The sequence below is a fragment of the Phlebotomus papatasi genome, chromosome 1, assembly GCF_024763615.1.
Source record: "Phlebotomus papatasi isolate M1 chromosome 1, Ppap_2.1, whole genome shotgun sequence".
In the NCBI taxonomy this organism is placed as follows: Eukaryota; Metazoa; Arthropoda; class Insecta; order Diptera; family Psychodidae; genus Phlebotomus; species Phlebotomus papatasi.
The window spans coordinates 55,803,177-55,819,750 of NC_077222.1; the positions used below are offsets into that span (position 1 = coordinate 55,803,177).

At 33.7% G+C, this 16,574-nt stretch overlaps 1 protein-coding gene across 1 annotated transcript in view; it reads left to right on the forward strand.

The window, feature by feature from the left end:
• Positions 1–16,574, forward strand: part of LOC129807596 (neurexin-1) — a 79,901-nt gene that overhangs the window by 42,707 nt on the left and 20,620 nt on the right. The window contains exons 11-14 of the mRNA XM_055856978.1: positions 2,974–3,200; positions 3,274–3,385; positions 13,862–14,009; positions 14,084–15,195. Of these exons, the coding sequence (XP_055712953.1) occupies positions 2,974–3,200; positions 3,274–3,385; positions 13,862–14,009; positions 14,084–15,195 (1,599 nt within the window). The remainder of the gene's footprint in view (positions 1–2,973; positions 3,201–3,273; positions 3,386–13,861; positions 14,010–14,083; positions 15,196–16,574) is intronic.

Genomic DNA, 16,574 nt, shown 5'->3' on the forward strand with positions numbered 1-16,574 from the left:
AAAAGTGGAAGCTCTCCTTTTCCAGGAATGTAGTATACTTAATATTCATCAACAGCAAAAATCAAAATTTTAAAGAATGGTATTTTGATTAAGAATATTTTGAAAACATGCACAGCTTAAACATGAAATGGTTAAAATTGTACTGAAAACATGCACGCACAGCGGTTAGACTTCTTAAAATAGATGGTGCTCGTCAAAACCGGTACAGCCGACCACAGCTCAAGAATAAAATGGATAAAATTGTGCATAAGTCCTGTATAGCTCAAACAAAATTGAATCTAAATTTTTAACAGTTTTCTTTTTCTTAATCGTTTAATGTTTAACAGCTGTGCGCATTTTCAGCACAATATACACCATTTTATGCTTCAGCTATGCAGATTTCATGCACAATATTTGAGAAGTACCAGTTTTATACACAATCTGAACCATCTCATACATAAGCTGTGCGTATTTTCAGCACAATTTTAATTTAATATTTTGAAGTATATTTTTATTTCAGTTCGAAATTTTGAAAGAATTTAAGGACAAAATGCATTTTAGGACCCAAGAAGAGCGCCAAGAAAGCTCTGCAAGAAATTAGGCGCCCCCAAGAAGCACCTGAAGGAATTTAAAGTGTCGTTTTTTATTTCAACATGAAATCTTTCAAAAATATAAGGGCAAAATGCTTTTTGAGAGCTTTATGGGCGCCAAGAAAGTCTTTAGAACAATTGGACGCCCCAGAAAGTCAGAGAATTAAAAAAGCTTTTTCTTTACTTTAACGCTAAATTTTGATAGATAAGGACAAAATACATTTTAAACTAGGACCACAAAACTAGAGGAGCGCCCTAGAAAGTCTCGTAAAGAAATTAAAAGTTTTTTAAATTTATTTCAACGCGAAATTTTACAGAATTATAAGGAAAAAAGGCATTGTAAGAACTAGAGGGGCACTCCAGAAAGACTCGGAGTCTATTTTATTAAAATCTTTTTTACTTCAACATGAAAAGAATAAAGGGTCAGGTTTTAGTTGTCTAAAAAAAAGGAACATCGGCGCCCCTAGAGGCTCGCGCCCTGGGCACCGCCCCTCCCGCACCCCCTTAGGTGCGCTACTGATACGACAAAGAAGCGCTGCAAATGCACTATGAAGTATTTCATTTTTGGCATCCGTCCTATAGAATTTATGAGTTGCTTTTATTTTTCAATTGCAAAATAATTTTTTTACTTCATATTTCAAAGAATATTAACAAAATTTTTAGTGACTTTTTTGACTTTTAACTTTAAAATAAATTATTTAAGTTTCCATTCAGCGTAAGTTCTTTTTACCATTCTTTGCTTTCTGGAATGGATCGATAATAAGTCAGAGTAATAAAATTAGGCATTCAAGATACCACGATAGTTTTTGTTACGTTTTTGATACTAGGCCCTCGCCCTAGGCCCTCGCCCTAGGCCCTCGCCCTAGGCCCTCGCCCTAGGCCCTCGCCCTAGGCCCTCGCCCTAGGCCCTCGCCCTAGGCCCTCGCCCTAGGCCCTCGCCCTAGGCCCTCGCCCTAGGCCCTCGCCCTAGGCCCTCGCCCTAGGCCCTCGCCCTAGGCCCTCGCCCTAGGCCCTCGCCCTAGGCCCTCGCCCTAGGCCCTCGCCCTAGGCCCTCGCCCTAGGCCCTCGCCCTAGGCCCTCGCCCTAGGCCCTCGCCCTAGGCCCTCGCCCTAGGCCCTCGCCCTAGGCCCTCGCCCTAGGCCCCCGCCCTAGGCCCTCGCCCTAGGCCCTCGCCCTAGGCCCTCGCCCTAGGCCCTCGTCCTAGGCCCTCGCCCTAGGCCCTCGCCCTAGGCCCCCGCCCTAGGCCCTCGCCCTAGGCCATCGCCCTAGGCCCTCGCCCTAGGCCCTCGCCCTAGGCCCTCGTCCTAGGCCCTCGCCCTAGGCCCTCGCCCTAGGCCATCGCCCTAGGCCCTCGCCCTAGGCCCTCGCCCTAGGCCCTCGCCCTAGGCCATCGCCCTAGGCCCTCGCCCTAGGCCCTCGCCCTAGGCCCTCGCCCTAGGCCCTCGCCCTAGGCCCTCGCCCTAGGCCCTCGCCCTAGGCCCTCGCCCTAGGCCCTCGCCCTAGGCCCTCGCCCTAGGCCCTCGCCCTAGGCCCTTGCCCTAGGTCCTCGCCCTAGGCCCTCGTCCTAGGCCCTCGCCTAGGCCCTTGCCCTAGGCCCTCGCCCTAGGCCCTTGCCCTAGGCCCTCGCCCTAGGCCCTCGCCCTAGGCCCTCGCCTTAGGCCCTTAACGGTGGTTTTACCGATTTTTTAATTATCCTAGAGAAAGGGATGGATTTATTTATATACTTGTTTCTTATATGGCTTTACACTTTAAAGAACGATTAAGAAAGTTTTTTATTAAAAAGGGAAAGTGAGAAACGTTTAAATTGGGGTACTTTTTGAATAAGGCTTTTTCTCCTATTTTTAAATGGAACTGGACCATACCATGATTATAATTTAGGTACACAAACCCAATTTTAAAGCTGCTTTAATTCAAAGATGCCCCGCCCCCCTCTATTTGTTATTTATTAGTTGCAACAAATCCTTTAACAAATTTTGAGCTTATGGACATTAATTTTACTGACGACTGCAACACGTGAAATTAATAAGAATCTCACTTAATTAGATGAACACTATCTTTTGGGGAATATTTCCAATTTGCAATAAATATTCCTGTTTGCAAACTTTAATCATTTGGCTTTGGAATTGGATATTGAAGTTTAAAGGAGAGAAATAGCTGAAGTAAATAGTAAACATCTCATGTTGTGGTGGAGCGTATTTATTTGAACAATGAAAATCAATCTGTAAAAGCAATTTTATAAAGAATTTATAGGATTGTTTGCTATTTTGGGAATTTATTAATTTACTGATATTAGAAGGGATTGTCTGAGTTCGTGGCGTATATATGCGTTTAATTTTAGTTTAAAAGAATGCAATGGAATTTTCAGTGAGAATTCTTTGGAAATGCTTTAAAAATTTAATTGCAGAATCTGCTACTCTGGCATTCAATGGATCTCAACACATGACAATTTGGCCAAGAGGTACTCAAGGTACACGTACTCAAACAGAAGAACTCATCCTACGCTTCAAGACAGCCCGCCCAGTGGGTCTTCTTCTGCTCACTAGTGCAGAATCAAATTCTCCGGATCGTCTGGAGTTAGCTCTTGTAGCTGGACGTGTGAGGGCAAGTGTAAGATTGGGTGACCGTGAGAAGGTAAAGACATCTACCAATTAACTATTGAGATATCTAATTTCTTACCATCCCCCCCAATTTGACTTTGCAATAGAATCTATTAGCAGGACAGGGTGTGCTCAATGATAACAATTGGCACACCGTGAGATTCTCAAGGAGGGCCTCCAATCTTCGTCTTCAAGTTGACGGGGCTGCCCCCGTCAGGGGTACGTTATGTATGTATCAAACAGCACATATTTGCCCTAATACGTGTCGTGACGTGTCGTTTTTCTTAATTTTTGAAAAAAAAATCAACATTAAAATTAAATATTCGTGTTTTCATGAATATAATACAATAAAGTAAACCTTTTTTTTTTTGAAACTACAAAAACTCTGTTGAAAACTAAAATTTAGCTTTTTAATTGAGAAATTGATTTAAGAAAACAAACAACAAGAATCATTTTGAATATTTAAGAAATTTCATTCATTAATATAAAAACTACAATATTCAGAATTTGTCGAAAAAAAAAACATATCAAAAATCATTTTTAAATCATATATATTTACATTTTTATGATTTATGCAAAAAAATACTATTCTTCTATCTGTCTCTCTATCTCTCTACAATTTATAAAAATTGGTTATTTTGTTGTTTATTTCAATTGGTAATTTGTGTTTTTATTTTCTTTCCATCTCTTTGTCTATTTTCTCTGGCATATTTTCATCGGTGTTTTTTACTTGAGTTTCTATTTGAAAACATTTAATATCAAACATCTTTAGATTAGGAATTCTGTTTAGGTATAATTTTTATTGCATCTGACTGTTGAGTTATTCATAATATCCATATGATTCTTATGAATGCCTTTTCTCATTTGTAATTTTTGCAGTAAAGAAAACTTAGTATAAATTGAGATATTTTACTATGTTTGCTTATTGAAGAATTTCTTAGACTGAGTTTGTTATCTAATTGTTTTTATTCTTGAACAAAAAAAAAAGAGATTCAGTGTAAGGTTTTTGAGTTTACATTTTACCTTGATATCTAAATATTCTATATGATTACCTTTAATTTCCCCTTTTATTATCTGTAACTTGCTTTAAGTGTATATTATTTTTCCTCTCTAATTGGAATAAATATCAAAATTTCCTTACTAAATGTTCTTTTATCGAAGAGAGTTTTTCTCGAAAATTAAAAAAAAAATTATGGAAAATTTTCTGTGAAATTTCACTGAGAAAACAGATGAAATTGTAGCTGTTTTAAAAATACTTTGAGAGAACAAGAAAAATAGCCACTGTGGTGTTTGATCAAAAATTAAAGATAAAATCGTGAAAATTTTTCGTGAAAATGAAAATGAAAAAAAAAAAGAAACTTGCGAGCGTCAGGGCGCTATTTTATTGCACAAAATTATTTTGCCTGATTTTCATGAAGAGAATATGTTTTTCTGTTAATCATACCTCCAAATAATCATTTATGAAGACTTCTTTATTATGCATATAAGATTACACAGAAACCTAAATAAAGACAGTCATATTTCATAAATTGTTACATTTCTTTTTCTGCTCATAACCATCGATCTCTCTAGAGAAATCATCGCGAAAGTTCTTCATCATACAATCAAACTTGTAAAAAGTTATCACAAAACAATATTCAGAGAACACACATCTGAATTGGTATTACATTTTATGCTTAAAATAAAATTGAACTGAAATCATATTTTTTCCAATATATATTCACAGTTAACTTTTGGTGTCTGCATTCTACATATTAAAAAAAATAAATAAATAAACAGGAAAACAAAATTCTCTTCAGAATTTACTAGAATTTTTTTATTGATTGATTCCCGTATCTAATTAGATCTAGACCCCATTCTTTTTAATTATATAAATTTTTATTAACCATGACCTTTTGTATACTAAATTGTGTCTCATTGGATATTAATTTTAAAATAAATGATAGGAAATGATTTTATTGAAAAATAAAATAATTGCTTGTCGCTTGCATGTATGAAAATAACAAAATTAATAATTGAAATGGAATCATTTTAATTATTAAAAAATATTTTTTTTCTATTTCATCCTTTTTTTTATTATTTTTGTTCTACTATTTTGCATGCTCTTTCTATGTTTTACGTATCTTTCTTATATTAAAAAAAATACTAATGCGTTTGAAATTGGAAACAATAAAGTATTTTTGACAGCAAATAAATGCTGAAATAAAAACAATGTTTTTGAAAAATACTTTTGAAAATAAACGTATTAGTTTTTATTCTTCAACTAACAATAAGTAATATTAACTCTTCGTCATATTACTTAAATTTGATATACAGTATTATATCGTAAATTTTGTCTCAATATTTTACATGGATTAATATAAAACTTGAACTAGGTTCAAACGAAAATAATTTGAATATTGAATTATTTGTTTTATTTGATGGCATAAGTTAAATAAACCACTATTAGAATCGTTGATAGAGTTTGGAGAGTCATTCAGTGAAAATTAGGCCACGCCCCTAATGAAGTGACACATTTTGTGACTTTGCTGAGTAACTTTCATTAAATGATAACAGTAGGTTGAAATTAAAATTACATAATCTTACGGCGTTATCACACTTACACATTAAAATTTTAATGTGATTCACATTAATTGTCGCTTGTGAGTGTCCAAATATGTTATTTGTGTCTTTGAGTCACTTAATATTTGGGATTTTTCTATTTATTGATAAAGAAGTGGACTTGGCCTGCAAAAATAAGTTTAAATTTACCTAAAGCATAAATATTTTTCACATTAAAAAATTAAAGAGAAAATCGCATTAATTTTTCGCATTAATGCTATAAATCAATTTATATCAAATTTTGCGGGCTAAGTCTACCTTTTTATCAACAAATAGATCAAATTTTGAGTATAAAATGATTCAAACACACAAATTACACATTTGGACTCTCACCAGCGACAATTAAAGTGAATCATATTAAAATTTTAATGTGCAAGTGTGATAACACAGTTAAGAAGCATCTTCAAATAATTCAAAAAATCATACTCAAATACCCGGAAGATTTTTCATACGATGGATTACTTAAAAATAATTTAGGAAAATTTTAGAGTATCAGTAGATTTACTAAGAATATAACAATATTAAAATATCGTTCAAGTCGAAAATTTTCTCTCTCATTCCTACATATCAATGGGCGTGGTTTCTCAATTTACCGATGAATTTCAGGAAACTTTGAATTTACCACGAGTATTAATATATAGGGGCGTAACTATTTTCATTCTTTTTTTTTAAAAGATGAGAGGATCAAAAATTGGTGATCATAAATACTCATTTTCTCTAATCTTTTAGAGCAAAACATAATTTTATGTGGCCATACAATTTTTTTTTGGTCACCGATATCCCAATCGTCCTTAAAGGGTTATGATAAGGGTCTGAACTTTAAGAGTATTAACCCTTTAAGGACGAGAGGGTCAAAAATCGTAGGTCAGAAAAAATCATCTTTTCTGACCTTTTAGAGGAATACACAGCTTTAGATGACCGTAGGAAAAATTTCATTTTTGGGTCACCGGTGACCCAATCGTCCTTAAAGGGTTAAGACAATATTAAGCCCTATATTCACATTTAGTGTTTAATAAAAATACTTTATCAAGATTTAAAAATTCAAACAAAGCGAAATTTAAAAATTAAAAAAAAACTGTTATTAATGTTTGTAACTTTATCAGCAACATATGATTCAATCAATAGGTCTCTAAGTGGATTTGTTTAGATAAAATCCTATTCATATCAATATTTTTTGGATCGTGTCCTTAAAAATTGAAAAATTGGTAAAAAGTCTTTTGAAAAAAGCGTTTCGAAAATTATATTGACTTGAAGAATTTTATTACAACAAATATTTTAGATAATTTAAACTTTATCGATATTCCACATTACATGCATTACAAAGTTGTTTTGGAATTGTTCATTATCATATTCGCAGTAATTTCCGGAAAGCAGAATAACTTCCTCTATATTTCTTCCTTTTTGGAGATGTTTGCACTTCGTATTTATATACCGATTAGTCAAACACAAAGTCATTTGCATTAAATTCCACTGTGGAAATATCGCAGGATTATACAAACAATTTTGCTTATATAATTAAAATAATCACTTTGTTTTATTTGTCATTCCGAATTATAACTGCTATTGTTCTGTGTGGTCTGTATTTATGATTTTAATATATAATCTTCAACATTTCACTGAGGGAATCCACAATAATTAAAACTAATTTTTGGTGGTGGAATACAGTGGGTGTATGCAGAGGTGAGGGAGTGTTTCAGTTATGTCACAATAATTAGTACGTCTATAAAGTATCCAAATGAGATTTCATTGGAAATTTCGAGTATCCTGTAAAATTAATGGTAATAATTGCTAAATAATTGTCGAAATATATAGTTCACATATCATCACCTTCCCTATCAGATTAAGTACACCAATCCTTAAGCCCAAGTATTGAATCATTTCTTATGATTCTCTGAAATTTTCCCCATTCACTGGATTTCACGGCTTTCATTGAGATTAAATTAATTCTATCGTCGTTGTATAGTAGAAGATTTCCGCAAAATCTACTGCCAATTGTTCTTAATCTGTAATTCAATTTAATTAATTCTGAGATTATTGCATCACGTGTAAAATATTATATAGATATCGATAAATTTAATTTTCTTTAACTTTGTGCAATTCAAGTGTATATTGTGAGAGACAGCGATGTTTCGAAATTGGGGTAGAAAATATCGAAATATTATTGAGAATATTTTTATATTCCCTCCAAAGGCGAAACGCATTTTTCAAATGACCCAATTTGAGCAAAGAATACGTGGAATAATTCTTAACATTTTCATCGCTGCAGATGCCATCAATTCTATCAATTTCACTGTGAAAATACGAAAAAAAAGACGAAGGGTTAAAAATGTTATGTGTATATTTGATGCTATTTTGTGTACATAGCAGATGCTAGAATTTTCCTGTGCGCGTTCAGGCAATTATAAGAAAAATGAGAATTCTCTGCATAACAAGATTGCTTGTGCTATTTTTTTGTGGGTCAACATCTTTCATGTTAATACCATCTCAATGCATCAGACCATTGCTCACAGTAGCGAACCTAGGGAAAAGAAGTTAAGAAAATTTGTACTTTGGAGCAATTTGGAGAACTTCCTAAAATTAGATTAGACAAGTCGAATATTTTCAATAAATTAATTAAGAGCTTTTGGAACTTTAGTCTGCTGGTTTTGCCACTCTACTGAAGTGTTCATAGCTGAAAGGTTGTTATAGGTTTATAATATAAGTTGATTAAACGATTTGAGAACTTCCCAATTTTAAAACTATTTATAGTGTGTGCAATATAAAAGAAAAATATATTGTGATTAGATTTTTTTTAAAACAAGAATTAAGAGATGGGGCAGTTTCACACGGTTCAACAATTTTTCAGGATACTTTTCGGGAAAACGCGCTTCCTTCGGACGATTCAAGCTTCAAGCAACCAATTTTTTCAATATGTTTTTAATGAACTTTACCCATTATGACAATATGTTTTAATAGCAACTCTAATGCCTCAAATTTTCAGAAAAGAATCTAATTAAAACATAGAAAAAATGAGTTGTCCGAAGCTTCACTCGTCCGAAGGTAGCGTACTTTCACTTAATTGGGACTGTTTGTTTTATTTAGTGATACGAAATTATCTAGCCCAATTAATACGTACTAATTTATTACTTAAAAAATATTTTTGTAAAGTCATAGGAGGAAGTGGGGCACCTTTGAAAGTGGGACACCTTTGAAATTGGGATTTTTCTCCTGTGGAACTAAGCCATATCATAATGTAATTTAGCTTTTCTATCTGTGTGTGCAGCTAAATTATATCACGATAAGGCTCAATTTCATTTAAAAATAGGTGAAAAATCCCAATTTCAAATGTGCCCCACTTTCAAAGGTGCCCCACTTCCCCTTCCATTTATGAAACTGCCTCATCCTACAATATATTGCTGGGAACTAGGATTGAACTACATGAGTAAAATTCACCTAATACTAATATTGAAATAACTCTCAAAAACTCAATTTGCATTTTTGGATTCCAAATAGTGCTAATATCATATTCAAAACTCCTATTCAGAAATAATTCTTATATTAATCAGACCTAACCTGTTATAATCTTCGGATTCCCTTGTGTTCAGTCGGCCATAGGATGCAAAACTTTCAGCTTCGACAGAAATATCTTCAAATGTTTTTAAACATGAAAAGTTTTTCTTATGACAATTTTTGTAGGGGGAAGTGGAGCACCTTTGAATTGGGACAACTTTGGAATTCGGCTTTTTTCTTCTATTTTAAAATATAAATGAGCCTTACCATAATGTAATTTAACTTCACAACTTCTTTGTAAAACTAAATTATATCATTATAAGGTCCAGTTTCATTTAAGAATAGGAGAAAAAGGCTAATTTCAAAGCTGCCCCAATTCAAAGGTGCTCCATTTCCCTTTGCATAACTTTTTTTTTAAATACCGATTTATCAAAATTTCAATTACTTTCTGTGTTATTGAGTTTCTTAAGTAAAGCCAATTTGAAAAGAAAAAGGAATACTTTATGATTTTTGAAGATTATAGATTTTAAAAATGTAGTTTTATATTTTTTACAATTTTGGACACAAGCTATTCTGATGATGTTTAATATTGATATTTCTGCCTCCAATGGAGGGTAAATTTTCTTTTAAAAAAAAGTATTTTTTTACAAACATTACTCGCAGTATGAAGAGGCCTTAAGAGATTCTAAAAGATTATGTAAAGTTTGAAGCTTTTAACTCCAAGAGTTCCCAAAATAATCGACTTTGAAGTTATTCAGATACATTTGTGCATTTCTCAACCAATTTTCCTCAATTTAAAGTAAAATTTTTACACATTTCAAGCTTATAAACATTTTAATGGAATGCAAAGTTTGAATCATTTATCCCTCTTGGTTTCAAAGATAATCGACTTTAAATCCTTCAAAGCCTAGGCCTAAAATGTGCGAAATTTCACTTAAAAATAAGGAAAAATTAGAAATGCACAAAAGTATATGAAAAAGCTTAAAGTCGAATATCGTGAAATTTATGAGAGAAAATGGCATCAAACTTTGCATCTTTATAGAGCATCCTATAATTCATAAAGTGAGCATAATTTTATTTAAGAAAAAGGAAAAATGGATGAGAAATTCACAAATGTATATGTTGAAGGTTTAAATATTCGATTTTCTCCAGAAATTCTGAGAAAATGTAGTCTCGAAAATTATTCACTTATACTAACATTTATATTGAAAACAAAAAAAAAACTTATGTGAGTCAATAAGTTTCCTGTCCATTTATTAGATGAAACCGTAGTTATAGACAGAAAAAAAATATTTTGTAAAATTATTAGTAAATGTTTGTGAAATCCTATGGAGGACTTACGAAATGCTCGTGAATCATATAACCCACAAACTAGTTCGTAAAATTTTGTACTTTTTCACAAGCATTGTTCGTAACATGATCATTTAATGAACATTTTTTGTACTTTTACAAACATTTGTTCGTAAATGTTCGTAAACACACAAAAAATGTTCGTAAAATTTTGTCATTTGTTCGTATTTGTTCGTAATTTTTTTCCCGACAAACAAAAATTTACGAACAAATACGAACAAATGACAAAATTTTAGGAACATTTTTTGTGTGTTTACGAATATTTACGAACAAATCTTTGTTCGTTAAATCTTTCGTCAAATCTTTGTTCGTTAAAATGTTCGTTAAATGATCATTTTACGAACAATGCTTGTGAAAAAGTACAAAATTTTACGAACTAGTTTGTGGGTTATATGATTCACGAGCATTTCGTAAGTCCTCCATAGGATTCCACAAACATTAACGAACAATTTTACAAAATATTTTTTTCTGTGTATTATTTAAATATAAATTATCTTTCAAGTAAGCTCACAAATCAGGGTTGTTATGAAAGAATCACACCTACCATGAAGTAATTTCAGAATTTCACTGGCTTTTTATCCGTGGTCTCTTAAGATCATTGAAATCAATGGTGTGGAAGCAAATGGGAGGCTTATATTGCTCCCCTTTAAACCATGTCATATTACTGAAAGGATAATATTGAATGCAATCGATTTTATAGGTATTTCATAGGTTTCAGATTTATCTAAAAACATGAACTATAATTTAAAAAAAAATTAATTATTATGCATTGAATTTTTTGTCCTCCCTTTGAGAATAATTCGATTCTGCACTCATAATCGGAAATGCCAGACATTATATCAATTTTCTAAATACTTTTGTAAAATTTTCAAAATTTTTAAGTAATTAATGAAGTAATTTTTTTAAAAGGTTGCTCTTCAGATTTTTTCCAATATAGAATTGTTAGACTGATTTGCTCCAGTGATGTTATGCCCTAAACTCACTTACGACTTAAGAGGTTACATGGGTCTCTCAGGTCAAAAAATAAGGCTTTTTTCTGATAATAATTTATTGTGTAGAAAATATTTTAGAAATTCTAACTTTTGGGATATGAAAGAGTAACTTTAGAATAAAATTTAAAAAAAAATGAAAAATTTTGAAAATTCGATCGTTCATAGCTGATTTTCGGAACCAATCTTCAAAAACAGACCTTACACTGAGAAAAAACTGGGGGTGCGATTAATATTTTTTCCTCAGAACTTTAACACTTTTTAGGTGTAAAAATATATCAACGTTTTTTAATGTTAATTTTACACCTTTTTAAGGGTAAAATTAGCATGAAAAACGTTAACTTTAACCCTCAATACACCTAAAAAGGGTAATATTTACACCGATTTTGGATCAATGCTGTAGGGTAAAATAAACATTTTCGGAATGTTATTTTAACTTTTCCAGATTTCTCTCAGTGTAGGCAGGATTTCTCACAGTACGTTCATCTGAAGTCAAAAACCCGAATATACTATATTAGAGGATTAGTTGGACTCGCGGATGAACGAAGGATTTTTGAAAAAAAAAAAAAAACAAAATTTGGATTTTTGGCAAAACTTTTTGTAAAAAAGTATCAATTTTACCCTATTTTTCAAGACATTTTGTATTGTAAAAATAGTTCTGATTAAAGGAAGTGCAAATCCTTCGTTCACTAGATAATACTCCTCAAAACAAGTATGCAAAATCTCAAAAAGATCGGTTCAGTAGACTCTGAGGACTCTGAGTAATCTTGACTACCGCATTGTAAAACGGTGTTTTGAGAAAAACGCGTTTAACCCTTTAAGGACGATTGGGTCACCCGTGACCCAAAAATGATTTTTTTCCTACGGCCTTCTAAAGCTGTATTTTGCTCTAAAAAGTTAGAAAAAACGAGTTTTTCTGACCCTCGATTTTTGACCTTCTCGTCCTTAAAGGGTTAAAGTTTTACAACAATATGCGCGCGCGGACGGAATGCATAACTAAAACTGCTCTACCTCCAAGAGTTTTACTCCGATTGACTTGAAATTTTCAGAAAATATTTTTCAAATGTTATATTATAAAATGAAAAATAAAAAAAAATGATTTTTTTTACCTGACAGACCCATGTAACCCCTTAAGCTGAGAGACAGTTTAACATAATAAAAATATTGCTTTTACTAAATTCCCATCAGTTTCCTACTAACGAAGCCCTTTCTCAGGTTAAGCCGAGAGATATATTAGGCAGGAACTGATGGAAGTTTAATCCGATCATTACTTTGATTATAATTACGTTAAGCCATCTCTCGGCTTAAGTTATCAGTGTGTCTAGGTCATTAGGATCCAAATAGACTCACGTTGAACTTCGAGAATATTTAGCGTGTAATATTTAGCCGTAAATGTTACACTGAGAAAAAAGAGGCTGCGATTAACTTTTTTTCCTCATAACTTTAACGCTTTTTGGGTGTAAAAATATATCAACATTTTTTAATGTTAATTTTACACCTTTTTAAGGGTAAAATCAACATGAAAGAAGGGCAACTTTAACCCATAATACACCTAAAAAGGGTAATATTTACACCGTTTTCGGATCAATACTGCAGGGTAAAATTAACATTTCCGGAATGTTATTTTGACTTTTTCGGATTTTTCTCAGTGTAGAGTAAAAAAAATTTATGCAAAGTACCCCTAATCGATCATTCTAAGCTTTCAGAATATTACAATTTAGGATAAATCTTTACTGCCAAATTTTATCTCTATCCTAGTCTAAACCTATTGGACTCTTCCTAATGGTCTCCTCTTATTGGAAATTTGAACTTTTTTTTTATTTTTAAAAGATGTCCTAAGTGTTTTTTTGGCCATTAGAGAGGAAGGGTGTCATTTAAAATTCTTTTCGCGCAGTTTACTCAAGAAGTAAATTACTACCTCCCTTTCGACTCTTCATATTTATGCAATATTTGTAGAATAAGACAAAGGAATGCCAATTTTTTCAATGTGATTTAGAAATGGTAACTTTTATCTTGAACCCCAAACAACCTAGGTTCGCTACATACAGATTCCTCATGATTTTTAATTGGTCGAAAATTGCTTGAGATTTTGATGAGATAAAAAGATTATTATTTTTTAGTTTTTCTTAATAGTTTTCTTAAATATATATAATTTGAAAATAAATATATTTTAGAAATTATTATCTGTGTTCTAAAACTGTTGCTAAAATCAGCATCAGTCCTGTTGAATAATTTTACTTACTGTCAATAACATAATCTTCTGCAGCTGAAACAATTCTTGGTAGACACAGTACAATGGAGATACGTTCAATCCATTTGGGTGGACTATTTCATGCTGAAGAAGAAATTCAAATGACCTCCATGATGCCACATTTTGTTGGACAAATTCAGGGTTTTGTCTACAATGGGAATAGGTACAGAAGATGGTGCTGGTTTGATGTATTATAGATCCATATTTTCATCTTTCGCATATTCCTTTCCTACTCAGGTACATTGATATGCTGTGGAGTTTGGGTACGGAAGTAACAGCTCTGCCTTCGGTGTCATTTAAATTGACGGCACGTTTTGTGAATTCACCACCTGGAAATCCCTATCATGCTGCCACATTTCGCTCCAAGCACTCCTATGTGGGTTTACCCATGCTGAAAGCGTACTCCGATGTCCTTATTGATTTTCGCTTCAAAACACTCGAGGCCAATGGCTTGCTCTTCTACAATGGTGGTCGCCGGAGTGATTTTATTGCCCTGGAGTTGGTTAATGGTCACATTCATTACATCTTCAACATGGGCGATGGTGCTGTGACCATAAGAGACAAGAGTCGTCTGCACATGAATGACAATCGATGGCATTCGGTCAGTGTCCGTAGACCTGGCCCCAAAACCCATTCACTAATTGTGGATGATGCCATTGAGGTGCGTGCAGTGCCGGGAAATAATATGCATTTGGAACTTGAGGGAATTCTCTATGTGGGAGGTGTTTTTAAAGATATGTATGCCAAACTTCCACCTAGCATAACATCCCGGATGGGCTTTGAGGGATGCATGGCATCTCTGGATCTCGCAGATACATCTCCCAGTCTCCTGGATGATGCTGTGGTGCCCAGCTCTCTGGTTGTTAATGGTTGCGAAGGACCCACAAAATGCAGCCAAAATGCCTGTGCAAATAGGGGCACATGTGTTCAGCAATGGAATGCCTATGCCTGTGAATGTGACATGACATCCTTCACAGGACCCACGTGCTATGATGAATCTGTGGCATATGAATTTGGTCATAGCCGCGGTGGCATCATCCACTATACCTTTCCACCAGGAAATCAACCAGATACGGAAGAGGACCAAATAGCACTGGGAATAATCACGATGCGGTCAGATGCCGTGCTACTGCGCATTGAGAGTTCTACCACCCCCGATTACATGGAGCTGGAGATTGTGGAGGGAAATGTGTTTATGGTGTACAATATTGGATCACATGATTTGCCATTGGGTGAAATTGGTGTGAAAGTCAATGATAACAATTACCACGTGATAAGATTCTCTCGGTCGGGCGTCAATGCAACACTCCAGCTTGATGACTACAACGTGCAGATCCTATATCCACAAGGTAATGTTATTTGTATACCCAGCTGGGGGATTTATCATTATTATGCTGCATTTTGGGCTTCCGCAATGGGAATAATTTGTGTTAAATAATTTGATTCAGCGTGAATGTTCATGAAATTTATTTTGCAATTTGATATGAAAAATGTATAGATTGAAGATTTTAGATTGACGATATCAATTGTGGTACGTTTCGACCATTCGAAAGCGAGACACTTAAGTAAAAATTCAATTTCAAATGCATTTTTAAACTGAATAACTAATTATTTTTTAGCATTTTTTTGTATCATGGGATTCTTTGACAAATATTTTAACAGAATCTTAACAGTTGTTATTAAATATTGCAACCGAATAATCGGAAAATTCACGGAAATTAAAAAATAACACATTTTGAAAAGATGGACAAAATTTTGGAAAGTTGGACAAAAACTTTTGGAAAGTTGGACATAGTGATATTAATGACAAAATATCATACGAAATATGTAGAAAATCAAATGTTGATGGTTTTCTCTGTATACTTGCACATTTGATGGTTATGTTAATCCCTCCTTTATAACCGGGTAACAGATGAGGAACCCTAATTACCAAGAACTTCCTGGACGTCCAACCAAAAAGAGATTCTGTTAATTTCACAGACGCCTCGTGCTGTCCAGCAGTTATAGTTTTAAAGCGGATGCAATTTTTAGCACATTTCAATGCCCCATCCGCCCAAATCCTTTTCCACTTGCTTTGGGAGTTCTGTAGAGGCTCCTACTTGTCTTTCTCCAGGAGTTTTTGCGATATTTACTACCCACTCTATCAGAAAAAGTGGTCTTCGGAATCTGGAAATCTTTGCAGCCTTTTCCAGGAGATTTTCTCCTTATCAGCTGCTAACTGCTGTTGCAACTATTTCTCCGGATACTTAAGGATCTTTGTCGTTCTTGTTAACATGATTTCACTGCACAAAACTACCAAATTCATTCACAAAATCAACTTGTCCAAGATTTCATAAAACTTGTTTTGAAAGCAACGCGAAAAAAATAAATAACTTTTCTATCCTTTTTTAAATGTAATATTTCACAAATATTTTTTATTCACCTTTTAAATGGATGTATGTCCTTCGATTTTCACTGCGGACTTAACAATATTTCACAAATTATTGAGCACTGGGCATCATTAAATGGACTAGTTTTGAATCCTAAGAAATCTCAAGCTATCGTAATCTCCAAAAAAACAGTCTCGATTTATTTCCATCTACTGTACCTGCACGGTGAAATTATCCCTTTTGTCGATCAAGTAAAAAACCTTGGTATAATCTTCAACTCCACTCTCTCATGGTCTGATCATGCCACATCCATTTGCCGTAAGGTCAACTATTCCCTCTATACACTTAGACGCTTCCGG